At 36.1% G+C, this 27,473-nt stretch overlaps 1 protein-coding gene across 1 annotated transcript; it reads left to right on the top strand.

Moving 5' to 3' along the window:
- Nucleotides 1-186: 186 nt before the first annotated feature.
- Nucleotides 187-8,052, top strand: LOC101897583 (ubiquitin-protein ligase E3B). Its single transcript, XM_005184865.4, has 11 exons — nucleotides 187-550; nucleotides 1,143-1,387; nucleotides 1,448-1,693; nucleotides 1,762-1,832; nucleotides 2,105-2,286; nucleotides 2,348-2,728; nucleotides 2,783-3,390; nucleotides 3,459-3,577; nucleotides 3,632-4,014; nucleotides 5,962-6,759; nucleotides 6,822-8,052. Exons 2-11 carry the CDS (start codon nucleotides 1,227-1,229, stop codon nucleotides 7,104-7,106), a joined length of 3,234 nt encoding a protein of 1,077 aa, XP_005184922.1. The 5' UTR covers nucleotides 187-550; nucleotides 1,143-1,226; the 3' UTR covers nucleotides 7,107-8,052.
- Nucleotides 8,053-27,473: the final 19,421 nt, after the last annotated feature.

Below are 27,473 nucleotides of genomic sequence, written 5' to 3'. Positions count from 1 at the left end.
CGAAGAAGAAATTTTAATTATTATTGCTTATTTTTCTGAAATGTGAAAAAAAATTCAATAACGCACAATAATTGCATTGAATATGCATATGTAACCGTCCATTTGGATCCACTGTTTTGTGTTATTAATCAATCCGATTGTACATTGGACAATTAAAGAAGAATAAGCATGTCATCATTTCTCAGTCATACCCTAGAAGAAGAAGAAGAAATTTTTATTATTATTGTTCATTATTTTTCTGAAAAGTGAGAAAAAAATGAAGTAATTTTGGATATTGGTGTAATTTTAACAATCAAATGGATTATATTGCGTCAAGCTCGTAATGAAATTCTAATCATACGCTGAATGTATTCCGCAAATATAAAGAAATAAAGGAAAAACCATCATGACTACGATGCTATCAAGGCACAAATTTTATTGTTAAAATAAATTTCATTTCTGTGGATGTGTGAAGTTATAAATATCGAAAGTCTCTGCACAACTCCAGTAAAGTAATTATTCATGTGATTAGATATGCTGAAAATAGTTTCCAAAATGAATGACGACAATTGTAAGTTGGGGAAATGAAGTGCATTACACACTCACATGCAAGTACAAAAATATAATTTTATAATTTTTTTATAATACAAATAATCCGATGAATATACTTTTTAAGCTTCTCAACTACTTATGACATCGATATGTTCCTAAGTATTCCAAACAGTGAATCATTCAAAATGTTAAAATAAAGCATAATTTAAACTTCTCGGATCTAGACCTAGGGTTAAATTCTCGAATTTCTTGTCTGTTAATGACCAAAATGTCTTCTATTGTCTGTGGAATATTTATAAATATACTATTGCCTTTATAAGATTTATATGTTTTGTAAACTTCGTAGGTTTTTCTTAGAATTCCCTGAGGTATTTATGGTCTATTGAAGGTCTTGAAGGCGTGAAACACGCAGAAACCTATTGTTCATAGAGGACTTCGAGGTCTTCCGGTGTCTCTAGGACTAAAATAGTTATAATCTGTGCACATGAAATGTTTGGGTGGAACAGTATTAACGAAAGCTTTTGAAAACCATTATTCGAATTAATTTTATTTCTTTGCAGTCGCTTAGAAACTTATATTTATTGTTATGTTCACCTTTAATTTCCCGATAGGATACAATTTAGAGACTCAGCTATACACAATCTTGTGGGGAACATATTTGCTTAATCTAACGCCATTCCAAAACTACTGTGAAAATGTTCAGTGGCACGGAATCACAGAAAACCACATTTCTGGATAAGACCAAGGCAGCCAGAGAAGAAAGAGCTCTTGAAAAGAAACGCACTGAGGCAGCCATTAAAATACAATCAACTGTTAAAGGATTTTTGTGTCGCAGGCGTTTTCTAAAGCGCATATTGTAAGTTCCAGAAGAATGTAGCAACGAATCTTTTTATATGTATATCCACTCTATTTCCAGACATGACTTTGATACCCTTTTCCCGAATAATTCTGCCGGCGATGAACACAAAGAAAAAATTGAGTTATACGCAGCCTCTGTTGTGTATCCGGTTTGTTTGCGTTTCTTGGCAAATTATAAATTATGCAAAGATAATGAAGAAACACGTGAACGCATTGAACGTTTATGTCGCTATTTGAATAAGTCAATGGAAAGTGATTCTCCCAAGCTTTCGTACGCCACTTTGTGTTTGCAAAAAGAAAAGAGGTATGCAATAGATTTAACAAATTTAATAAGAATCGTAACTTATTGAGTTGATATCTTTTATATTTAAGCTTGGCATGGATAGCACACATAAAGACTCTGCTTAATTTCATTCTTCAGCTGCTTCAGGACATTAAACCAGGTGAATATTAATTGAAAGTTTTTTTTTTTTCAATCAGATCCATAAAGCATTTTAGTTTGAAGGAAAAATATCTGCTCGGTTATAGTACCTGCAAGAATCTACTAGTTTTGCAATTTTCTTCGATATCATAAAGGGAAAATCGGTTATCGTAGTGAAAACTTTCACATTCTTGCAGTTCTAGAGCAGACCAATCGTTATTTTATTTAATCCAGTAACTCTTCTAAACTCCTCTTTAATAATTTGTGTATCAAATTTTACATCAAATTTTACAGAAAATCATGCAGATAGCATATCATTGGCTCTATACCTGCACACATTGGTGGTGTTCACTTCACCAAAATCATGGGGAATTTTACGTATAAAACAGTTTGAAAAAGTACAACCAGCATTGCAGAAAATATGCTGTAATATTCAAGGCAATCTTATACAAAATGATTTCTTCAAAATAATGAGAGTAAGAAAAACGCTTTTATGCTTTTAAAGAAATACTAACTGTTTTCCCTTATATCCCTTAGAGTCTCCTCCTGAAGGGAACTGCACGCGAAGACCTTTCATTGAAACCCGTTTCATTGATTGCCATAATGACTTTGTGCACACGTCCATTGTTGGATGGTGATTTTTCACGTAATATAATGGCTCAGTTTCTTATTGAGATATTATCAGTGCCGGCGCTGGTTTATCATTTGAATGCTGTCGCTCCACAATGCATTGAACAAATGTCCTCAATGTGGATTCTGAAACGAGCCTTAAACATATCGGAAGATATGAACTGGTTTAAGGATTATGGTTCCAGTATGCCGGGTACCAAAAGTTTGGCTTTGTTGGGAAACATAATTAATTTGTTTAATATAGAAAATGTGGCTGAGGCCAAGCTTTTGGCTTATCCCCTGTTGACGGTAAGCAGAAGAGAAATGTAATTAACAATGTTTCATAATGACCTCTGTTTGCAGAACACTGTAACAATGCTTTTTGAAAATATACCCAGCACATCTTCTTCAAAGGGCGTGTTTACACAGTGGCATGAATTGCTAGGCTGGCATACGCCCTCCAAAGATCCAGCACAAAATCAATGTGTTGCCATAATTAAAAAACAATTTCACATGTTGTGGGCATTACGTTGTCTACAGATACTATTGGGAGACCTTCTTAAGGAAATCAATGTGAATTTTGAACGTATTGAATTTCAGGCACCCAGTCTGGCCTCTACAAGCAATTTGTTGCGAAGAGCTCTTGAACGTAGTTCAACACGCACAAATCTAAACAAATCTGCCAAGGTTGCATGGCGTAAATTGGATTCTCCGGAAGTAATACAGGTCTCGCGTATTTGCGCCATGTATTATTCTGCCCTGAATACCTTGTCACAACTGAAACTGGAAATATTGACCGGTATATGCTTTGTGGATAAAGTATTCTATGATTTGTGGTTGTTTTTGACTTCAATGGGACCTAATTGCGCTCTGAAGGAATATTTAGAATTATTTAAATGTGAAGATTTTCAAAATAAGCCACAAACACAAATGTTGATGCTGTTTTGTGATTGCATGACCCACTACGTAACGTAAGTTTTAAATAATTTATAAGATTAAAAATGTATACGATTTTTTGTTTTTCTTATGCATTTCCTAGAGTCCTTGATGAGCACGAGATGTACACCGAACAGAAATGTTTTCAACTAAACGATTTTGTTATGCTGACATATTTTTTAAATAACATTTTGTATCGCATCATAAATGAGGATATATTTGGTAAATATTAATTTCTCGTTCGAAAGTACTCATTTAATTGTATTTCGATTTTAGGCAATACCAAAAACATCACCCAATCCCCGGTCTTTGTATCGTTGCACATGCTAATGTTGTGTCTCTATAAGAGAGATTGCCGACGTCGTTTCACCCCACCTAATCATTGGTTAATACCTGAGGTGAAACCTTCGACGTTTATCAATGATTTGGAAAAGGGAAAACGTCATGCAGTCATATTATTGCAAAAAATGCCTCACATTATACCTCATGAAGATCGTGTTAAGCTATTTAGAAAATTTGTTCAAAACGAAAAGGCAGTATTGGGTCTAACAGAATCAGCTTGTGCCTCGCCACGTTCTGCATTGATAGTTGTACATCGTGAGCGTATTGTGGAGGATGGTTATCGTCAGTTGGCCGCCTTGAAACCTCACGCATTAAAGGTAATTTCAGTGAATAATATCATAGAGAAAAATAGTCGGGAATATGTTTTGTGGAAAAATAGTTGCAACGAAGAAGATTCTGACTTAATTCAAGTTTGAAGGCAGCTCTATCTTTAAAGCGAGAATCTATTTTGTGTCAACCCCTTTGGGAGTTTCCCATCTATTAATACTGACAGTTGTTATATTTAAAATTTGACCTTATTTCACAAAAGAATACTAACCGCCTGTTTTTGTAACAATATTTCCCCATTTGTTCGCAAATTTATCAAAAAACTGGCTTTAGTTTTTGAAGTAAATGTGACATACACACCAAAATGTTCCCTTCTATTTTTAGTTCTGTAACAAAAATATATATATAAAGAGACTCACCTTCATGAACAGAAATTGGCTGTTTATCATAGAATCACGCTTAAATTGAATCTTTATAATGAACATCAGTATTCTGTTGGCACATTTTACTTATTTTGAGTACAGCTCATTAGGCGTGATTCTAACATTTTCTTTGGTATATTTTCGTTTGTATGTTACTGACGGGAAAACGTTTGTTTCGAAAACCAAAATCTGTTTTTTTATAACATCCACCTTGAAATGGAGGGTATATTAACTTCGTCATTCCGTTTGTAACATCCCTAAATATTCGCCGTAGACCCCATAAAGTATAAATATTCATAATCAGCAAAAAAATTCCAGTTTGATTTAACGATGTATGTCTGTCTGTCTTTCGAAATCACGATACAGCCCGCATTATTTGTCATAGAGCTCCAAAAACTTGGCAGAACGATTTGTATTGTGTCTAGGATGGTTGGTATTGAATTTTGATATAGCCGCCATATAACGGTACCTCCCGATATTCGGTATTTTGATGATTTTTGCCACATTTTTTCACGAATTTGTCTAAAAATTGGTATTTTTAGTTCGCAATGGACTTTAGCTCCAGTGGCTAAACATTGTGTACAGATAGGTCCACGTTCTTGTATAGCCCCCTTATAACGTTACCTCCCGATACTAGGTTTTTTGACGATTTGTGCCACATTTTCCATGGATTTGTCTAAAAATTTGTATTTGTATTTCATGATGGATTATAGCTCCGCTAGCGCAACATTGTATGTATAGGTCCACGATTTTGAGTAGCCTCCCGATATTCCGTATTTTGATGATTTTGGCCACATTTTTGATTTGTCCAAAAATTGGTATTTGTAGTTCGCAATGGGTATATATTGCTCCACGTTTTCGTATAGCCCCCACATAATGAGACCTCTGGATATTAGGTATTTTCATGATTTTTGCCAGATTTTTCCGCGGATTTGTTTAAAAATTGGTATTTGTAGTTCATAATGGGTTGTAGCTCCGTTGGCAGAACATTGAATATTTACGTCCAGGTAACGATACCCGCATGTATTCGGTATTTAAATAATCCCAGTCACATTTACTCACGAAATTGTTTCAAATTTGGCATTTAAGAAGATTTGGTAGATGACAATTCTTGAAGTATAAAATTCTCTATAGAGGTTCCCGTTTAGGTATGGTCCCCATACAACGGCCTCACCCACTTCATGGTTTTTTTGAAAAGTTTAACAGGGTTATCCAAACGGTCTTGTAGTTTAAAGAGGAACACTTTTGAGTACAGATGGTTTTATATAAACATGTTGGAGGTGTTAAAAGTTCGGCCCGGCCGAACTTAATTTTTTTACTTGTTTTCGACAAATTTGAGAACGAATAGGAAACAAATTGTTACAAAAACAGGCTGTAAATACGCTAGATGAAGATATATTTTTTAACGTACAATTTCGAACCACAACATGATTAAACGAATGCCAGATTTGTCAAACGAAATTGACGAAATGACCAACAACGCCATCTATGGTATTTTACATGTACATTCACTTATCTAATTTTATCTACAATTAACTTATTTTTGATTTTTATTTATGAATTGCATACTTTTAGGGAGTCATACGAGTACGTTTCATCAATCAACAAGGTCTCCACGAAGCTGGCATCGATCAGGATGGCGTTTTCAAAGAATTTCTTGAAGAGACAATAAAACGAGTTTTTGATCCTGCATTAAATCTCTTTAAAACCACATCAGACCAACGCCTGTATCCTTCACCCATATCCTATGTGCAAGATAATCATTTGCAACTTTTTGAGTTTGTGGGTCGCATGTTGGGAAAGGCCGTTTATGAGGGCATAGTTGTCGATGTGCCATTTGCATCGTTCTTCTTATCCCAACTGTTGGGCCAAACTCACCAAGCGCTTTACTCTTGTATGGATGAGCTGCCGTCATTGGATGCTGAACTCTACAAAAGTCTGACATTTATTAAACATTACGAACATGATGTGGCCGATTTAAATTTAACATTTTCCGTGGACCAAGATGTGATGGGTAAAATCGTTACCCATGAACTGCATCCAGGTGGTAAAGGACGTGCTGTGACCGATCACAATAAATTAGTTTATATACATTATATGGCCTATTTTCATATGAATACACAAATACGCGAACAGACTCAGGCATTCAATCGTGGTTTTCGTAGCATTGTCAATCCCGAATGGTTGTCGTTATTCTCACCGCCAGAATTGCAGCGTTTGATATCGGGTGATACGGTACCCTTAGATTTGAAAGATTTACGTAAACACACACAGTATTATGGTGGTTTCCATGATTCACATCGCGTCATTGGTTGGTTGTGGGACATATTGGCTAAAGATTTTACCGAAGAAGAAAAGAAGCTATTCTTAAAGGTATGAACAAGTAAAGTCCACATTTCGAAATTTTAATATGAATTGTTTTGATTATTTTGCAGTTTGTTACGAGTTGTTCGAAACCACCACTATTGGGCTTTGCCCATTTGGAACCACCTTTTTCAATTCGTTGTGTTGAAGTTGGCGATGATGAGGATACTGGCGATACCATTGGCAGTGTTATACGTGGTTTCTTTACAATACGCAAGAAGGATCCCCTAAATCGTTTACCCACCTCCTCGACCTGCTTTAATTTACTCAAATTGCCAAATTATCAAAAGAAATCGACACTACGAGATAAGTTGCGTTATGCAGTTACCAGTAATACCGGCTTTGAGTTGTCTTAACTCAACAAGTTTGGTTCGTCGTCAAATGTATCACTTGTTTTCAGCAGATGCAGTTCAATTATATTTGGTTTGAAACCCACATATCAATATTTAATGTTCATTATGCTTTCAGTAATTGATTGTGTTTTGTTTGTTAGCTATAGCTTTTTTTCAACTTCACACAAATTTTTATTTATATATTTTGGAAACTATTGGGAACTAATTGAAAAATGACGTCGTTAAATAGATTTCCATAACTTTGAGATTCAAATATTGCAATTTATATGTAAATCATATATCGAAATAATTGCAACTTTTATTGCCTGAATCTTTCTTTTTCAGGCAGATCTCACGTATGAAACCAATTATTTTCCGGTTCTTAATTTCTATTGGAAATTCATCACAAATCTATAAAAGTAGAAAACTAAAGAATATCAGGATATAATTAAAAAATATATATTATTATTTATAATTCTTCCCACCAATGTGCATCTTGATTTTTGAGTTTACATTGATTGAATTATTTTCAAATAATTATTGATTTTGAAAGGCAATTTTCAATCTATTAGGAACTGTGATATTGGATTTTTTTCGGAAAAGAAAAATTATAGATGGATTGAAATCGTTTGTTATTCAAAAGAGTATATCAACAAAATGATTGGCATTAATTAATTATTTTTTTTTTTGATTCTTAGTTAAAATTTACATATATTTTTTTATTAATTTTGCTCATTTATATTCTATCTTCAGATTTTAACACTTGAAATATATATTGTGGTCAATGTATTATAAAAGAAAACCATTATCTTGTAATTATACGCATTCACATATACACACATAAGTTGAACGTAACATACACATAATCTTTAATATATATAAATATTTGAAATAAACTTATAATTATGTATACACCGAACATTTTTCAAATAAAATACTAAAACGCTGTGTTTGTGTACGATAAATGTAACAGATATTGTTTTAAATGGGAAAATGCGTACATGAGTAAAGCGAGGAGGCCCAGTCCTGGAAATGAAAAATTGGAACCAACTCCAGGCGGCTGTCATTTCTAAGCCACGCGTCCGACAGCTGTTAAAATTATTACAGCGACAGTTCATTATATTGTTTACATTTTTATTTATATTTGGCTGGAAAACCACATGTGGCTATCGTCAGAGCACTCCAGCATTTGAATGTGAAAAAAATCTTTTGTGTCTCGTACCATCGCTCGTTATTGTGATACTGGCAGCGTAGCCCGACGTCAAGGAAGTGGACGGAAGAAAACAGCAACATCAGCAGAAATGGTTCGGAAAGTAAAGAAGCGACTTGATAGAAAACCGCGTTGCAGTGGTCGAAAAATGACTCGTGAACTGAACATATCGCAATATTCCATTCGGCAAATATTGAAACATGAGCTCGGGGTAAAGCCATTGAAATTTCAAAAAGTGCAAGAACTTACACCGTAACAGAAAGAAAATAGACTCAAAAGAGCTAAAAAGTGTTGCTTCGCTTGACCGAAAGAGGTGAACTGCCGAATTTGGTTTTCTTCGATGAGAAAACATTCTTCGTCCAGCAGCTTGTAAACAAAAAAATGATCGTGTTTACTTGCCGAAGAGGTTAGCTGAAAATGTGCACCTTCGGTTGGCCACCAGATCTCAAGCGCGGGCCATTGTGATGGTGTGAACCGTCATAACAGCCGATGAGCGCTCTCCGCTCGTATCAGAATAAATGACGAATATTATCGCGAAAATATTCTGGAGGGTGTATTAAAGCCTTGGGCACGCAAACATTTTGGCCGCAGACCTTGGACATCCAACAGGACTCAGCAACATCGTCACCCAAGAATGGTTACAAAATTAGGTTCCTCGCTTTATTTCCAGCGCACAATGGCCACCAAAATCTCCGGATACCAATCCGTTGGACTATTGTGCCTGGAGTATTTTGGAAAGCACTAAAAAATACCAAAGTGTCGATCACCTCAAGCAAGCTATTCGCGGGAATGGGCCAAAATACCTCAGAGCAACATTCGGGCAGCGTTTGACGGTTTCATTGGCTGTTTGAAGGCCATAATTCGTGCCAAAGGCGACCAATTCGAACAAATCTAAATTTATTCTAAAATTTGATGCTATTTCCGACATGTTTTGGTTTCATTCAATAAAATAAAAAAAATTGTAATAATTATTGCGTTTGATTTTGTTGCAGTTTTTTAATCTAACCCTGTATGCATATCAATACCTCCTCATTTTAGGTATTTTGAAATCAGCTGTAATTATGACATTTCGTTCTTGTAGTGGTTAAAAAGTAACCATTGTAGGTCCGCTTTTTAGCATATTCTCTATATAACACCAGTAAGGAAAAGTATAAAATCGGGAGGGGCCGACTATATGACACTATGGATATTTAGTAGAGCTCCCGTAACAAAAGAATTTATATGAAGTAGATCATACCACCTATCAATATTTGCCTTTAGAACAGTTATAATTTGGTTTCAAAGGGATCTAATATATGGGAGGCGTACCATTGCTATAGAGAGCTTAATATCACTTCGAGAAGGAATATATTAAATATATTATGTACGTCCCGAATTTCACTCGATTTGAGCTGATATTAGTCATTATTTTCACAATAAACTTGAAATCGTATTAAGGATATATATGGGAGCTATAACCAAACATCAGCTGATCTCGATAAAATTTGGCAAGGGTATTTACGAGCTCTATAAGATATCTGGTAGAGATCAAATCGGATGAAACATATATATGGGAGCTAAAGCTATATCTGACAAAGACCTTTGTATCTGAACCGCTTTTAGACTGAATTCGGTTGGATGTGCAAAATTCAGGTCATTTGGACTTATATTAGCCATTTGGTGCACAATTAACCCGAAATCGGTTGAAGATATATATGGGAGCTATATCTAAATTCCGATTCTCACCAATTTGAATAGGATTCATCCTTGAGCCAAACAAATTTAATCTCAATCAGTGTTGAGAATAGATACACGACCGTTTCGTCTGTGTGTTATTTCAATTCTGATTTTATTTAAGAAATATGTTCCTTACGTACTACTGAAACTAATCTAACTTAACCTAGTCGCAGCCACACAATTGTTCTTATCTATTCTAATATTGAATGGAGAACATTGCAGGGCTGCTTGTAATTTCATTCAACTGGTCTTGTGCATCTACTGAGCGCATCGATATCTGTGCCTGTGGGTCATAACCTTTATTATCTCACACATTATCGTATGCGTCAGCGCACAAGATCACTGAATTCTTCATATGTGATATTTTATGGCGGCTGGGAAATATTTAATTTTAGAACATTTATTTTTTATTGCTACATTTTCCCAGCGCCTCAATCGCACTCAAAAGTATGTACAAAGTATTTTGTACATTCTCCCGGGCGGCTTTAATGTGTATGTTAATAGTGGACTGTATTTTTAAAAAGTTAAATAAATGTATACTATAAAATATTTAAATATAAAAATATGAAAAGTAAACTAACTATATATGCTCAAACAATATAAATATTCAATTAAGTGACTGCTTCCAGGAAACGACTCCATTTCTTTGTCCAGTCCTTCTTGCAATTGCCACCACCTTTATCTGCCGGCTTCATTCTCCATACCGCATTAATAGTCCATCGATGCAGACCGCCATCATTCTTATCGGAAAGGATTACCATTGGCTCCATGGTACGCTCTGCTTTGTCGTCTTCTGTTTTCACGGCCATTGATGATTTGCTATTGATTCCGCTAAGGCCTTCAGGAACTGGAAACAGAGAACTTTGTTTGTTTTTTCCCACTTCTTCGATAAATTCATTTCCATACTCGTTGGAACTGATGGGACCTTCTGTGCGTAACTCCTTTATTCCTTTTTCCTTTACTCCAATATAATTATATTTTTCGAGTTCTTCATTGTTCAGGGTGGAATTTTCTTCTTTTTCTTTCCGTTCCTCAAAATGAGGACTTGCCGGCGGGAAACACTTCACAATATTTCCTTCTAAACATCGAATCTGTTTTAGATTAACAGCATTATGTCCCTTTCTTACACTTGCTAGTTGCTTGGACAGGTCATCTTTCTCAGCTTCCAAGACTCGTCGCGCTCTTTCCGAGCTAGCCAATTTTTCATTGACTTTATTTAACTTCGTTTTTAGATGTCGCACTTGATCATTCTGAACTCGATGTTTTTCTTCGAATTGTTCATCTTTGGCCCGCAGGTTTTCTTCAGATTTGGCGAGCAGATATTTTTCGTGGGCCTTCGCATTTCTCAATATCGTTTCACTTTTTTCCACTTCGATTATTAGTTGAGAACGCAATTCGATTGCTTGTCCCAGCAGAGATTGTAAATTATTTTCATAGGCTTGCATTTGTTCGTGCAAACCATCTTCCAATTCTCTGTCGTAATCTTCCTTTGTTTCGACATAGTTGAGTTGTCTGTTTTCTTCCACTTGCTCTTCCCAAGTTAAATGGTCGTATTTCAGCGAGAGTATCCATCGTGATGGAGGTTTCATCGAATCTTCGATTTCTTCATCGATGTCCAAGCCTGTGTAATTGCGACTCCGGGTTGCTAAAAGCTTCATTGCTGATAACATACACATATCCACATCACAGGACAATGTCTTCATAAGTGTTGGAAGATATTTTTGGTGTACCCTCAAGTACCGTCGTAACTGGTAATATGTGTTTTCTACCAGTACCTTCCATGCCGCGACGTGTTTCACCTTTTCAAAGGCTGACGTCGACGTTAATAGCTGGAAATAGTCTGCCAAAGTGGTGATATTTTCTTCCATTTTTTTATTCATTTTTTATTTAAATGTTTGTCCTCTTTTAAAAAACTTTTTTATATTGCCTTCTTGGCTTTTTTCTATTTTTTGCTTTTTTCCAGTTGGGACTTTGATGTCCTCTTTTCAAAATGGTATGTTTTTCTTTTATTTGGGACTTTGTTGTCCTCTTATCTCTTTTTTTTTTTTTAATTAGTTTTTTTTTTTTTTTTGGTTTTGGCCCTATGGCGTGTTTTGTAATTTTTGCCCTTCGGGTCTTTTTTGTAATATGTTTTTTTTTATTTTTTATTATTTTTTTTTTTAATTCTGCCTCTATGGCATTTTTATTTTTGCACTATGGCTTTTTCAAATACTTTAATCCCTTCGACTATTTTTTAAAATGTCTCAGCAGACTTTTGTTTTGTAGCTGTTCTCCTCTTTTTTGAAAAATAGCTACTTCTTTTTTGGTTATTTTGAGTTTCTTACCACTGGTGGGGGATAACTCAAACCAATTTAATTTTAGGTCGTCGATTCTTTATTATTCGAAGGACCAATGAATGAGAAAAGAAAACCAACCTAATGGTTTGGCTGTTGATTCAATTCTTAGTATCCGGCTCGAAGGACCAATGTTGAGAATAGATACACGACCGTTTCGTCTGTGTGTTATTTCAATTCTGATTTTATTTAAGAAATATGTTCCTTACGTACTACTGAAACTAATCTAACTTAACCTAGTCGCAGCCACACAATTGTTCTTATCTATTCTAATATTGAATGGAGAACATTGCAGGGCTGCTTGTAATTTCATTCAAGTGGTCTTGTGCATCTACTGAGCGCATCGATATCTGTGCCTGTGGGTCATAACCTTTATTATCTCACACATTATCGTATGCGTCAGCGCACAAGATCACTGAATTCTTCATATGTGATATTTTATGGCGGCTGGGAAATATTTAATTTTAGAACATTTATTTTTTATTTTCCCAGCGCCTCAATCGCACTCAAAAGTATGTACAAAGTATTTTGTACAATCAGATAATAAATACGACAGATGGACGGACGGAATGACATGCATTAATCGACTCAGAAAGTGATTCTATGAAGATCCTCAAAAGTGGCATGGGTCTACCCCGCTTCCTTCTCCATGTTACAAACAAATTCACAAAAATATAATACCCTTACCATTATGTGGCATAGGGTATAACAAGTAAAAAAACAGTAAGTTCGGCCGGGCTAAACTTTGAGCGCTCCACCATTTGGAGCAAATTTGGAAATTTTCAAAAAAATAAAATCCGTTAAAAATTCAGTTAAAATCTTAAAAACACGTGGACCTGCATAGACAATTTCTTGTCACAGGCTGTAGCACCTATTAGGAACTTCAAATACGAAATTTGAAACAACTCCGTTGAATAATGTCCCTAAAATCATGAAAATACCGAATATAGGAAGGTACCGGTATATGTGACCTATACGAAGACCTTAACCTACATGGACAGTTTTCCGCCATAGGCTGTAATAGCTACTAGAAACTTCAAATACGAAATTTCAAACCATTTCGGCTAATATTGTACCTAAAATCGTCAAAATATAGAATATAGGGAGGAACCGATATATGGGACCTATACGAAGACCTATACGTGCGTAGACAATTTTCTGTCACAGACTGTAATACCTATTACGAACTTCAAATACGAAATTTCAAAGAATTTCGGTTAATATTGTACCTAAAATCATCAAAATACCGAATATAGGGAGATACTGTTATATGGAGGCTATACGAAGACGTGGGCCTGCATACGCAATTTACGCGTCTATTGCAAACACGCTAGAGTCAAAACGAATTTTGCACCGATCTATCTTTTGTCTGCAGGCAGCTCAACTTTGAAGATGGGCTATATCGGTCCACGATATCGTAAAGCTCTAGTATAACAGTACCCCCGATATTCGATATTTTGATAATTTTAACTACATTTTTCAATGGAATTGTCTGAACTTCTACACAAGGAGTTCTTCGTGACTACTTTTGACCCTGAAAGCGAGTTTTTTATATAGGTCCAAGATATCGTATATCCCCCATATAACTGTACCTCCCGAAATTCGGTATTTTGATAATAATAATAATTTTAGTCACTTTTGTCACATTGTCTGAAGTTCTACACAAGGAGTTCTTCGTGACTACTTTACCCATTGAAAGGGTATTGTCTATATAGGTCCACGATATCGTATATACCCCATAAGTGTACATTCCGATTTTCGGTATTTTGATGAATTTAACCATATTTTTCAATGGAATAGACTGAAAATCCACACAAGGAGTTCTCTCTGAGTACTTTACCCCTGCAAGAGAATTGTCTATATAGGTCTACGTTTTAGTATAGCACTCATATAACGCTACCCCGAGATAATCGGTATTTTCAGGATTTTCGCGACATTGTTCACCGGAATTGCCTCAAAATTCGTATTTGAAGTTTGTAATCGTTACTACAGCCTATGACAAAAAAAAAATACTTATCCAGCACCATATCTTCGTATAGCCGCCCATATAAAGGTTTTCATATGAGCGGAGGAAGACTTAAAAGATAGTTTGTTCGTCCATAGAAAAATGTGTAGACATAAAACTGAAATGCTTCCTGTGACCATTAGAGTCCTACAAATCAATTTACCCAAAATGAAAATTCTGAAAAGTAATTTTCTTAACCACAAACAACATCCTCGTCAGGTTACAAACTACCAGTTTTCAGTATAGATCTGTGTCTGTTATCTAATCCTTTTCTATGTTTTACCCTGTATTACATTCCACCAGCAATGGCTAATAAGAGATTTTGTGGTCTGTTGGCACAGTATGCCGGGCAAGCGGTGTTCGCAGAATGGCGTCATCAACGGAAGCGGTGTCATTTGATTTGCACGCTCAAACTAACCGGACACTGAGATGCAATGCAGCTACTTAGACCATAAAAGGATAGGCAGACAGACATTGGCCTTTGTCTGTCTCCTTGTCAGATGCTTCTTGGTTCGATGGTCGTTAGATCTTAACACTTTAACCTGTCCCGCTTTGGGCGAGAGAAAAGTGTCGCCAGTCTTGTAATAACCATTATATCACATGTAATAAATTTGTTTCCATCACTTCAATTGTCATTGTTCTTGCCATTCTTTTTGGGCGTTTGCTGCGTTGCTACCCCCGCTGAGCTGTGATGCTTGCTTGTGCCATAAATGCTGTAAAGCAAGATCATGAAATTCTTCATTAAACTATTGGACATCGTAAAACATCAACGGGGGTTCTCTATCGCTCTCACTCACTCTCTCTCTCTCTCTGCCTCTCCATTCCTTTGTGACACTGTAACAAGTGTCATTAGATTGCAACTCGGATAGTTTTGTACGCATCTATGGCTTGTGATATTTACCGACACGGTTCATTTAGGAGACAATGGCGAACATTGTCAACCTAATCGGAAATCAGGACACAAATGCTGTGTCGACGACAAGTGTTTTTTGGTTTTTGTGTTGCATCTTTTCGTTTGCGGCTGGTTTGATTTTTAATGGGTCATTTGTGGGTGTGTTGTGATCGGCGCCAGCATTTACTGTCCTCGATCGAGTCGGTGTGTCGTTGAGAATTGTTTGAATCCTTTCCGCTTCCTAAGTGACATAACTGTTATGTCATTTGTTTTGTGAAATGTTCATGTTCATCTTATCGGCGCGTTATCTTTGGCGGATCTTTGTGATTTTCTTTATCAGGTTTTTATATCTTCGTTCCTGGTGGGAGCTGTAAAACGACAGCGAAACGGTGGCAAAAATGTTGGCCTGGAACAAGGTGAAACTAGCAGCTGTGTTTGGTAATCTACATTTTTATATTTTTCGTCAAATCTGGTGAGAAGGTGGAATGGTTTGTTTCTTGTGAAGGCATTCGATAGGTGAAATGCATTAGGAAAAAACGAAGGGGGCCTCTTGATTTCTTCAATATCTGTTTAGATTCGCTTTGTTGAAAATGTCATCCTTTCTAACGCAAAGGCCTGATGAATCTCCCGGCATATTTATCGAAGTCAGTGCGAACTTCTTGTGAGTTCTAAGATGGAACAGCTGAGGTTTTGTTGCATTATGTCCTTCAAAAATATCTACTGACTTACATTTGACATTCCGTTTGGAACACCTCGGAATATTCGTTAGATACCTCATAAATTTTTTAAAATATTTCTGTTGAAAAATGCAGCTGAAATTATCAAAATACCGAATATTGGGAGGTACCGTTATATTGGGGCTATACGAAGACAAGTATCTCTATAGGACATTTTTTGCCAAATACCAAATTTAAAAAAATTCCGGCGTTAACTTTGGCACAGTTAAATGGGATATACATCAAAACTTGAACCTATACAGGGTGAGATAAAAAAAAACTGCAACAAACCGCCACGTGCTGCCCGAATATTGTTCTGCGGTATTTTGGTCCATTCCCGGCGAAGCGCTTACTTGAAGTGATCGACACTTTGCTATTTTTTAGTGTCAACCTTGCTTTCCAAAATACTCCAGACACAATAGTCCCACGGATTGGTATCCGGAGATTTTGGTGGCCATTGTGCGCTGGAAATCAAGCGAGGAACCTAATTTTGTAACCATTCTTGGGTGGCGCGTGCTGAGTGCGATGGTGCTGAGTCCTGTTGGAATGTCCACGATCTGCGGCCAAGATGTTTGTGTGCCCAAGGCTTTAATACATCCTCCAGAATATTTTCGCGATTATATTCGGCATTTATTCCGATATCATGGTCAATTAATACGAGCTGAGAGCGACCATCAGCTGTTATGGCGGCCCACACCATCACCATGGCTGACCTCTTTGGCAAGTAAACACGATAATTTTGTTTGTTTACAAACTGCTGGACAACGAATATTTTCTCATCGGAGAAACCCAAATTCGGTAGTTCACCACTTTCGGCCAAGCGAAGCAACTCTTTGGCTCTTTTGAGTCTATTTTCTTTCTGCTGCGGTGTAAGTTCTTGTACTTTTTCGAATTTCAGTGGCTTTACCCCGATCTCATTTTGCAATATTTTCCGAATGGAATATTGCGATATCTTCAGCTCACGAGCCATTTTCGGCCACTGCGACGCGGGTTTCGATCAAGTCGCTTCTTTACTTTTCGAACCATTTCTGCCGATGTTGCTGTTTTCTTCCGTCCACTGGAGTGCACTAACGGTAGCCACTTGTGGTTTTCCTGCCAAATATAAAGAAATCACACCATCACGCTTAAATTCCATCACGAATAACTTTTATCTAGAAAATTCTCCCCAAAATGCTTTGGTACGCTTGTAAACAATATAATGAACTGTCACTGGAATAATTTTAACAGTTGCCGGACGAGAGGATTAGAAATGACAGAAGTCTGAAGTTGGTTGCAGTTTTTTCATCTCACCCTGTATATCTCACTTTGAATCAATTTCCACTCAATTTGACGGAGGCATATGTGCCTCTCGACTTTGAATACCATTAGATTGGAAAAAATATACCCAAAATCTATCTCATTTGAGCTGAGATTACACTTTTGGTGCACAACAAACTTAAAATCGGAAAAAATGTATATTGGGTCAACATCTAAATCTGAACCGATCTTGATAAAATTTGACAAATGTATTTCTGAGCTGCATTTGATATCGTTTCCCGAATATCATTGTTACAGAGTTCATGTTACGGCTGTGGGGGACAAAAATAAAAGATATCGGTGCTGAACCGATTTTCAACAAATTTGACACACCTTTTTCCAGGCTCAATTTGGTCTATCCTATTTAGGCAAATATTACACATTTGGTGCACAATAAAAGGCAAATCGCACGAAAATATATATGGGAGCTATATCTAAATTTGGAACGATTATCATAAATTTAATAGGGTTTGTCCTTGCGCTAAAGAAATGGTTTTGTGCAAATTTTTATCTCAATTGGGTAATAAATGCGACCTGTACTTTGTTCACAAAAATACATAGACAGACAGAGGGACGGACTGACATCCATAAATCGATTTATGAAAGTGATTCTATGAGGATCCTCAAAAGTAACTAGGGGTCTATCTCGTTTTCTTCTCCACGTTACAAACAAACGCGCGAAGATATCTTACGCTGAGCCGTGTGGTGTAGGGTATAACAAGAAAAAAGCGGCCCTCCATCATTCGGAAGGAACTTGAAAAAGTAAAAAATAAAAAAATTCTGTCGAAATATTACGATCAAGTAAAAACCTTTATATGAGGGCTCTACGAATACGTGGTACTCAATAAGTAATTTTTGTCACAGGCTGTAGTAACGATTTCGAACTTCAAATACGAAATTCGAAACAATTCCGGTGAATAATGTGTCTCATATCATCAAAATACCGAATAAAAGGAGGTACCGTTGAATGGGTGCACAATAAAAGACAAATCTCAGGAAGATATATATGGTAGGTATATCTAAATTTGGAACGATTATCATAAATTAATTAGGGTTCGTCCTTGCGCTAAAGAAATGGTTTTGTGCAAATTTTATCTCATTTGGGTAATAAATGCGACCTGTACTTTGTTCACAGAAATACATAGACAGACAGACGGACGGACAGATATTCATAAATCGGTTTATGAAAGTGATTCTATGAGGACCGTCAAAATTAACTAGGGGTCTAACCCGTTTTCTTATCCATGTTACAAACAAACGCGCGAAGATATCTTACCCTACCCAGTGTCGTGTAAGGTATAACAAGTAAAAAAGCAGCTAAGTTCGGTCGGCCAGAACTTTTTATACCCTCCACCATTCGGAAGGAACTTGAAAAAATAAAATAAAATTCTGTCGAAATATTACGCTCAAGTGAAAACCTTGATATGAGGGCTCTACGAATATGTGGTGCTGAATAAGTAATTTTTGTCATAGGCTGTAGTAACGATTCCGAACTTCAAATACGAAATTCGAAACAATTCCGGTGAATAATGTCTCTGATATCATCAAAATACCGAATATCAGGAGGTACCGTTGTATGGGGGCTATACTAAGACGTGGACCTGCATAGATAATTTTCCGTCATCGGTTGTAGTACGCATTACGAACTTCAAATACGAAAGTTGATGCAATTCTGGTGAATAATGTCGCGAAAATCCTGGAAATCCCGAATATATCGGTATAGCGTTACATTCGAGCTATACTAAAACGTAGACCTATATAGACAATTCTCTTCTAGTGAGTAAAGGACTCAGAGGGAACTCCTTGTGTGGGTTTAAAGATAATTCCATTCAATATTGTGGCTAATCGTAGACCTATGTAGAAAATTCTCCTTCAGGGGGTAAAGTACTGACAGAGAACTCCTTGAGTAGAATTTTAGACAATTCCATTGAAAATGTGGTTAAAATCAACAAAATACCGAATATCAGGAGGTACCGTTATATGGTGGATATACGTTATCGTGGACCGATATAGCCCATCTTCGAACTTGACCTGAATGCAGAAAAAAGACTGATCTGTGCGAAATTTTAGCTTCCTATATTTATTTGTTTTGACTCTAGCGTGATTACAACAGACGGACAGACGGACGGACAGGGCTAAATCGTCCTAGAATTTAACGAAAGGGCTATACGATATCGTGGATCGATTCGAACTTGACCTGAATGCAGAAAAAGAAATCTTAGCTTCCTATCTTTATTCGTTTTGACTCTAGTGTGATTACAATAGACGGACAGACAGACGGACGGACAGGGCTAAATTGTCCTAGAATTTTACGCTGATCAAGAATATGTATACTTTGCTGGGTCTAAAATTATTATTTCAATGAGTTACAAACGGAATGACGAATTTATTATACCCTCCATACTATGTATGGCGGAGGGTATAAAAATGAGTTAAATGATTTGTTTATTTATTTTTTTTTTACAAAAATAAAATCGGTGTAAGAATTACACCACTTTACCAAATACGCAACATGTTTCACCACTTGAAGGTTATGAAATTACAACGCCATTTTTACTTGTGGGGAATATCACAGAATATAAATCTGATATACAAAAATTTCACCTACCACCACGTGTCCGCATGGGTGGTTAATAAGATGTGTCGATATAATACAAGCTAAGCGTTTCCAATTAGTACCTCACCCTATCCACTCCCCGTTCATTGTCATCATCCCCTATGGATCGATCATTCATGTGTCAAGTGTATTATGCTGGCTTGATCGATTGTTAAATGTTGAGTCATTCATCCAACCATCCAGCGGACCATCCTCCCAGCCATTAACACACACATTGTGTTGATACTTCGCCCTTAAGTGTTTGTTTCCTCTTTGCTCGTTGCTACTGTTAGTCAATGTCCACTTAGACGCGACATAAGACTAGACTAGACAAACCAGCCAGCTAGCAAGCAAGAAGCTCAGTGCAACACTAGGGAACAGTAATAACATTTACTTGACAGCACCACTGTCCACTGTCTGCAGACATTTGAGAGATTTGTCACGCCCCATACGGAGGTGCCACAACACACATGACCAACAAAAGCACTCCTTGAAGAAGACAAACCACCCAACCAACCAACAAACTAGCCGCTTAATCCAAAGTAGAAACAAAATCAAATAACAAGACTCCGATGACGCCGTCGTCCATCAGCATGAATGTTTGGTGAACCAAGCGACTTGGTCATTGTCGACGATCAACGCCCCGATCAGAAGACTGTCGTCATTAAGTGTTGTTTTTCTTTTCCATGGCGATTGCGCCCAATCCTATCTGGTCATTTTTAAAACTTCATTCAGTTGAGATTTAGAAAAACCCAAAATAGCCAACCAGCCAGCAACAAAGTACAAATGACGGCAAAAACAACAACTACTCATTCACCATTACACGTTACGTTTTTGCCATATTTTTCTAAGCCATGTTTCCGTTATTGCCAGTTAATGTTGGTAATTTGAGTTGAACTTCCCAAAATCTCAATTCTGATTGTTTTTCTTACAATTAGTGCAAAGATATGAGGTTGATCTTTCCTTTTGCTGATCTACTGCTGCTGTTGCTGGTACTGATAATGAATGACCAGTGGAAATCCTTGAAAACTAATTAAATATTATTAGCACAAAATGGAAAATCCTTTTTTGGGATTTTCCTCTAAATTGATGATCTTTTGTGAGATGGTTGCATCAAAGTTAATCCATTTGGACATTTCCGTTACCAGGAAGTAATGGCGAGAATTGAAGTGCACAACCAACAGGATTTGGCAATTTCATTGCCTGTGTCTGCTGCGGTAATATGAGTTGAGTTCACGTAATGAGAGAGAGAGAGAGAGAGAGTTGGAGAGAGAGAGAGAGTGGGTTGATCTTATGTCTATGGTATTGCATGTCATCAAGATCAATCCTTTTTTTTCTGGAATTAAATATGAGAATTAGGATGGCGAACGACTTGACTTGGCGCCCAACTATCAAATTTATTTAATATTTTGCAACCACAAAATGGATTCGTGGAAAATGTTTTTTAGGATAAACCATGTAATTTAAAGATTTTGCTTTGGGATCAATGGTCAGGTAGCGATAAGCTATTTAAAACTTGGGGAATACATTCAGGGAATTTTTAGATTGCAAAACAATTTCTTAATGAATGGAAAAAGTTTAGCCTAAACAAATTGGAATGAAATCTCGTCCTGATTTAATGGCAAGCCTTGGACACTCACTTGATGATTCACGTAATGAGAGATAGAGAGAGAGAGAGAGAGAGAGAGAGAGAGAGAGAGAGAGAGAGAGAGAGAGAGTTGAGGAGAGAGTGCGTGGATCTTATGTCTATGGCTTTACATGGCATCAAGATCAATCCTTTTTTTCTTGAATTAAATATGAGAATTAGAATGTCAAACGACTTGATTTGGCGCCCAACTGTCAGATTTATTTATTATTTTGCAACCACAAAATTGATTTGTGGAATAAGTTTTTAAGATAAAACATGTAATTTAAAGATTTTACTAGGGATCAAAGATCAGGTAGCGATATGCAATTTAAAACTTTCGAAATACATTCAGGGAATTTGTAGATGAATGGAAAAAATTTAGAGTAAACAAATCGGAAGGAAATCTCTTCTTGATTCAATGGCAAACCTTGGACAGTCATTTTTTTTGGCAATTTACTAATGTTTTAGATCAAATACATCGAAAGACCCTTGATAAAATGAAGAGAAAATAGGATAACCAAATATTTTTCATAAATCAGCTCATATGCAAGGCCTACCTCATCTGACTGGAAAGGAGATAATTTGAGAGAAAACAAAAATTATGTTTTGTTTATATTTCACGATTTATTTTAACTGCTTTTAGTCGTGAAATGATTAATTAAGCAAATTATTGAAATAAATATACGAATAATGTTCTGACACTGATTTGTTGCTGATTCAAGAAAGCTATGGGAAAACTGGGTTGGTGAGTGAGATCTAACTCTTGAGCAGGTTTGATAAAATGAAATTGTGTGATTCAAATTTTCTAAAATACTTAAAAAATTGTCTCTTTTCTTTCTCATAAACAGCTGTACAAATTTAAAAATATAACTTCAGATGTCATCTGAACACGAAAACGAAGAAATGTTTATTTTAATTTTGAAAAAATATGCCACTCGTCTTGCGCAAAGGCTGTGGAAATAATTTTAACATTTTTTTTTAAAATGATACAAATTGAATTATGAATTATTACATCTTAAGTTTAGTTTTGCGACATTTGGAGTCGATCGATATCAATCCGTCCGTTTACGCACAGAGCATGATAACTCTCGAAGGGAGTATCCGATTTGTACATCAAAATTTGGTACATCGTAATATGTTTAGCAAACTGAGATCGGGCTAGAAGATGGACAGTAACGGTACACCTCTTCTGATACCTACCCCACAAAATTTCAATACTTTTGAGCGAACGGAGTCCCCCATTCATAATATTATAATATTAGATAAGATTTAGGTCAGGGCCAAAAATGGACGTTATTGGCCCCCCTCCTATATAGATCATTTTCTGCAATTTTTGGGTATACAATATACAATATATGGTTTCAAATTGCATCTGTACGCCCCTCTTGCCCCGCCTCTTTTGGTACCTCCACACAAAAGGTAAACATATTCGATTGTCTTCAAACTTAGCACATCTAATTTTATTGGATTATGTTCGAGCTGGAATGAAAATGGAATATATATGTGTCCACACTTTCTGGAAACTCCGCCAACTCACAGGCCACGACCACAAAGTTCGTAAATGTACCAATAATCAAAACCTCATATTAAGCGAAAGCAGTTTCCGATATTTCGATAAAATATAGGTCAGGATCCAAAATAAAAATTACTATCTTAAGCAGATTTTCTTACAGTTTTTCACATCCCAATTTTTTTGTGTTAATATTGGAGCTAGTGTAAAAATATATCTGTCTACCGTACCTCCCTTCGTTCAGGAAATTCGAATAAAAACTTAATATATCTTCTATATATATAAAAATCAATTGTTGTTTGTTGGTAACGGAATCAGTTGGAAACGGCTGGACCGATTTGCATAATTTTTTGTACAAACGTATTGACCACGCCTCCTTTTACGCCCACTATTACGATTTATCTAAAATCTTTATATTTGCCAAAATAGTGAAGATATCGGTTTGAGAATTATTACACGAGATGCTGTTAGCTTTCCATCCAACCCTAAGTACTTATTTAGGGGCTGAGGAACGCGCCTACCTTTAAACCTATCTCTCTGTATGTAAAAGAAAGTTGTGTTAGTTACTACTCTTATAACATAAAGACCGCCGGTCTGATTTTAACGATTTAGACAAATTCGGAATTGCCTTTTGGCAGAAAAGAATAATATCCAAAAAAAAAAATCGCATAAAAATGTGAAATTTGAACATTTTCATTTTGACTTTTAAAATGTACAATAGTAATGTTTTATATTGCATATTTTTTTCATTTTGACTTACTATTTTCGAATGTACATTTGTAGTGTTTTTTTTTTAATTCTAATATGATGTGTAGGTTTTTTTGGGTAGTATAAAGCCACAACGGATTAAACTGTTATTTATAGATTTTATATATTTATTCGTAATACCCAATAAATACATAAAATCTATAAATAACAATTTTATCCGTTGTCGCTTTATATAAAAATTCTAAAATCGGGAAAAATCGACAATTTTTCAATGGAATCGAATTTCAAAATAATAGTACATTCTACCGACAAACTTGGTAAGGACCTTCAAAAATTTGCCGCAAAGCGGTTGAAGAAGGAGCGAACCAGTTGAAGATTCTTTTTTTTTTTTTTAATTAACCAAATTTTTCGTACTAATTTTAGCTTATGTTGATAATTTAAGAAGAAACCATCTTTGCAAAAAATTATCACGTTTTGGTATCACCATTATATGATTTAAGGTATTTTCGGGGTCTTGGCCACTTTTTTCATTTTTTGGCTCTTATTTGACATCTTTGTTTCTAAGGGGGAAGAAAACCACTTCTTATAAATTTTTATTTTTCGGAAAAGTGCGCATTTTAGTCTTGAGGCTGCCTGGGGTAAAAAACCCTGGGGTATAAAATCATCTTACAGATAATTATCCTCATAGGAATTTATTTAAGTATAGTCCCCACATTAGTATACCCCCAAGTCCACTTTCCCAACCAATGTGTGGTCAGAAATGAAAATTTGGTATTCTATTGAATTTGTAACCCCCAAGAGAATATTGGTTGGGAACGTAGATTTGGGATGTACGTCTATATGAAATAAACTCCGAAATGTCAATCTGGGACTCATTCAGTTGGAAATTGTGGCAGAAACATGAAAAAAATACGAAATTATAAAGTAACTTTATTGGATCTCCACCACACAATTTAAATGACAAACAATTAATGTCCATTTTACGGTAATCGGAGCAAAAGAGTAATTTTTTTGGCTATTCTGACAACATTCTGCCTTCAAGTATGAGGTGAACAAAACTGAATACCACGCAGTACGGGATTTTAAACGTTAGAAATACAAATTTCAAATTATAGCTCATTTGAATGCTTTTTACAATATCAAAATTGTTGAAAATAAGTTTTCACGATGTGGAAGCATTATTCTTGAGTTAACCTATTCATGATGATTTGCCAAACAAAAGTGACGTCACTTTCATATTAAAAAAGTATCTCATAAAAAACGCGGATTAGATGTGAATTGGATTCAGATGAGAAGTGGATAGTATTGGTCCACTCCTTCAGTGTCCTCTCCATAAAGAGTCAACATTTTGCATAATCATAATGTAAGTCAAAATATATTTTAATAAACCGACCTAAGCTGAGGGTATACATCTGTTGGCATACCCGATTGATACTTTTTAACTTTTTATATCTTTGGTCCCTTGGTCAGAAGCCACCAAAGAAATTGTAAAAAATAACAACATCTCATTCTCAAAATATATATTTATAAATTCATTGTATTTACACAAATCAGAGATGGAAACCTTTTTTCTATTCAGTGAAATTTGACAAGGTAAATTACAGAAAATGCAGAGATGGATATTATAATTTGAAATGACTTTACCTTCTTAATTTTAGCATCATAAGAGATTATATAAGAACGCCATTCGACATAAGATTGACATGCGTTTATAAAAAAATCTAATAAAAATGCAAGGTAAGAAGATATTTTTTCCCATAGAAAAATGTATAGACATTAAATTGAAATACTTCCTGCAACAATAAGAGTCGTACAAATCAAGTTACCTAATGTGAAAATTCTGAAAATTAATTTTCTTAACTGCAAACGACATCCTTGTCAGGTTACAAGCTACCGTTTTTCAGGGTAGATCTGTGTCCGTTATCTAATCCTTTTCTATGTTTTACCTTGTATTACATTCCACCAGCAATTGCTAATAGGAGATTTTGCGGTCTGTTGGCACAGTATGCTGGGCAAGCAAGTTCGCAGAATGGCGTCATCAACGGAAGCGGTGACATTTGGTTTGCACGCTCAAAATAACCGGACACTGAGATGCAATGCAGCTACTTAAACCATAAGACGGCAGACAGACAGACAATGAATTTTGTCTGGCAGTTTGTTACGTGTTAACACTTTAACCAGTCCTGCTCCGGACGAGAGAAAATTGTCTTTCTAACTTGTTATGCAGTTGCCTATTGATATACTTATACGATCTACTCAAGAATGCTTCTGTTTTTTAAATCTAACCCATATGTTAAGTCTCTGTTTTGAGAGTAGACCTGAAGTATAGACTATAGTTTTTTAGCAAATTTCCATTCTCCAAAATAGTTTTTGTTTATTGGGCTAGTTGATATTCCTTCAGCCATATGACTACAGAGGGTATATATCAATTGATACGGCCAAAATGTGCCTAACCGAAATAACGGTTTTAGACCCTAGGTTTCTTTGGGCCAAATCCGTTTCAGTACATTTGGAGTCGATCTAGCGATGTCCGTCAGTTCGACTGTCCGTCTGTCTGTCTAGCTGGTGCGCAAAATAACTCTCGAAGGGAGTATCCAATTTGGTTCAAACTTGGTACATCGTAATATTATTATCAAACTTATATCGATTTCGAGTCCGCCTCTTCTGGTAACTCCCACACAAAAGGTCGACATTTTCAAAAAAATTATTTTACTGCACAGAAAGAGAAAGAATAATCAGATTTTGCTTTAACTTTGCAAATTCTAATTTTTGCATAAGTGCAAGTGAAACTAACATCCGATTCCATTCAGACTTGACACATCTCAATATTTCCATCAACACAAGATCTGTTATAAATATGGTGGAGATCGTATCATTTCTTCTGGTACCTCCCCCACAGAGGATCAACGTTTTGAATAACCAAAACGATTATAAAATCCGAAACAAGCATCCGGTTCTCTTCATATTTTACACATCCCACTATTTCTACTAACACAAAATCTGCTGTGAAGATGAGATATGTCGGTCCACTCCTTCTGGTCCACTATGTCGGTCCACTCCTTCTGGTGAAAATTTTGAATATCCATGAAGCTCATAAAACGCGAAATTAACATCCGGCACCACATGCATATTTCCAAACATTTGCACAAAGAGGTCAGCTGAAAATATGCACCTTCGGTTGGCCACCAGACCACAAACACTGGTCATGGTGATGGAGTGGCCCGCCATAACAGCCGATGGTCACATACCGCTCGTATTCATCGACCGTGGCATCAGAATAAATGCCGAATATTATCGCGAAAATATTCTGGAGGGTGTATTAAAGCCTTGGGGACGCAAACATTTTGGCCGCAGACCTTGGACATTCCAACAGGACTCAGTACCACAGCACTCAGCACGCGCCACCCAAGAATGGTTACAAAATGAGCTTCCTCGCTTCATTTCCAGCGCATAATGGCCACCAAAACCTCCGGATACCAATCCGTTGGACTATTGTGTCTGGAGTATTTTGGAAAGCAAGGTTGGCACTAAAAAATATCAAAGTGTCGATCACCTCAAGCAAACGCTTCGCCGGGAATGGGTCAAAATACCGCAGAGCAACATTCGGGCAGCGTGTGTTCATTGGCTGTTTAAAGGCCATAATTCGTTCCAAAGGTGAACAATGCGAACAAATCTAAACTTATTCTAAAATTTTATGCTATTTCTGAAATTTTTTACTTTCATTCAATAAAATTAAAAAAAAAAAATTGTAAAAATTATGGCGTTTGACTTTGTTGCAGCTT

Source organism: Musca domestica, unplaced genomic scaffold (assembly GCF_030504385.1).
Source record: "Musca domestica strain aabys unplaced genomic scaffold, Musca_domestica.polishedcontigs.V.1.1 9, whole genome shotgun sequence".
Taxonomy (NCBI): domain Eukaryota; kingdom Metazoa; phylum Arthropoda; class Insecta; order Diptera; family Muscidae; genus Musca; species Musca domestica.
Note: the sequence above shows the minus strand (reverse complement) of the source record. Positions and strands in the feature narration are given on the sequence as shown.

What these genes read in the sequence shown, in the direction of transcription:
- LOC101897583 (XM_005184865.4), top strand. Translation starts at nt 1,227, where the DNA reads ATGTTCAGTGGCACGGAATCACAGAAAACCACATTTCTGGATAAGACC. An exon ending in TGGCTTATCCCCTGTTGACG is followed by an intron (nt 2,729 to 2,782) that starts GTAAGCAGAAGA and finishes CTCTGTTTGCAG; the next exon opens with AACACTGTAACAATGCTTTT. An exon ending in TGAAACCTCACGCATTAAAG is followed by an intron (nt 4,015 to 5,961) that starts GTAATTTCAGTG and finishes GCATACTTTTAG; the next exon opens with GGAGTCATACGAGTACGTTT.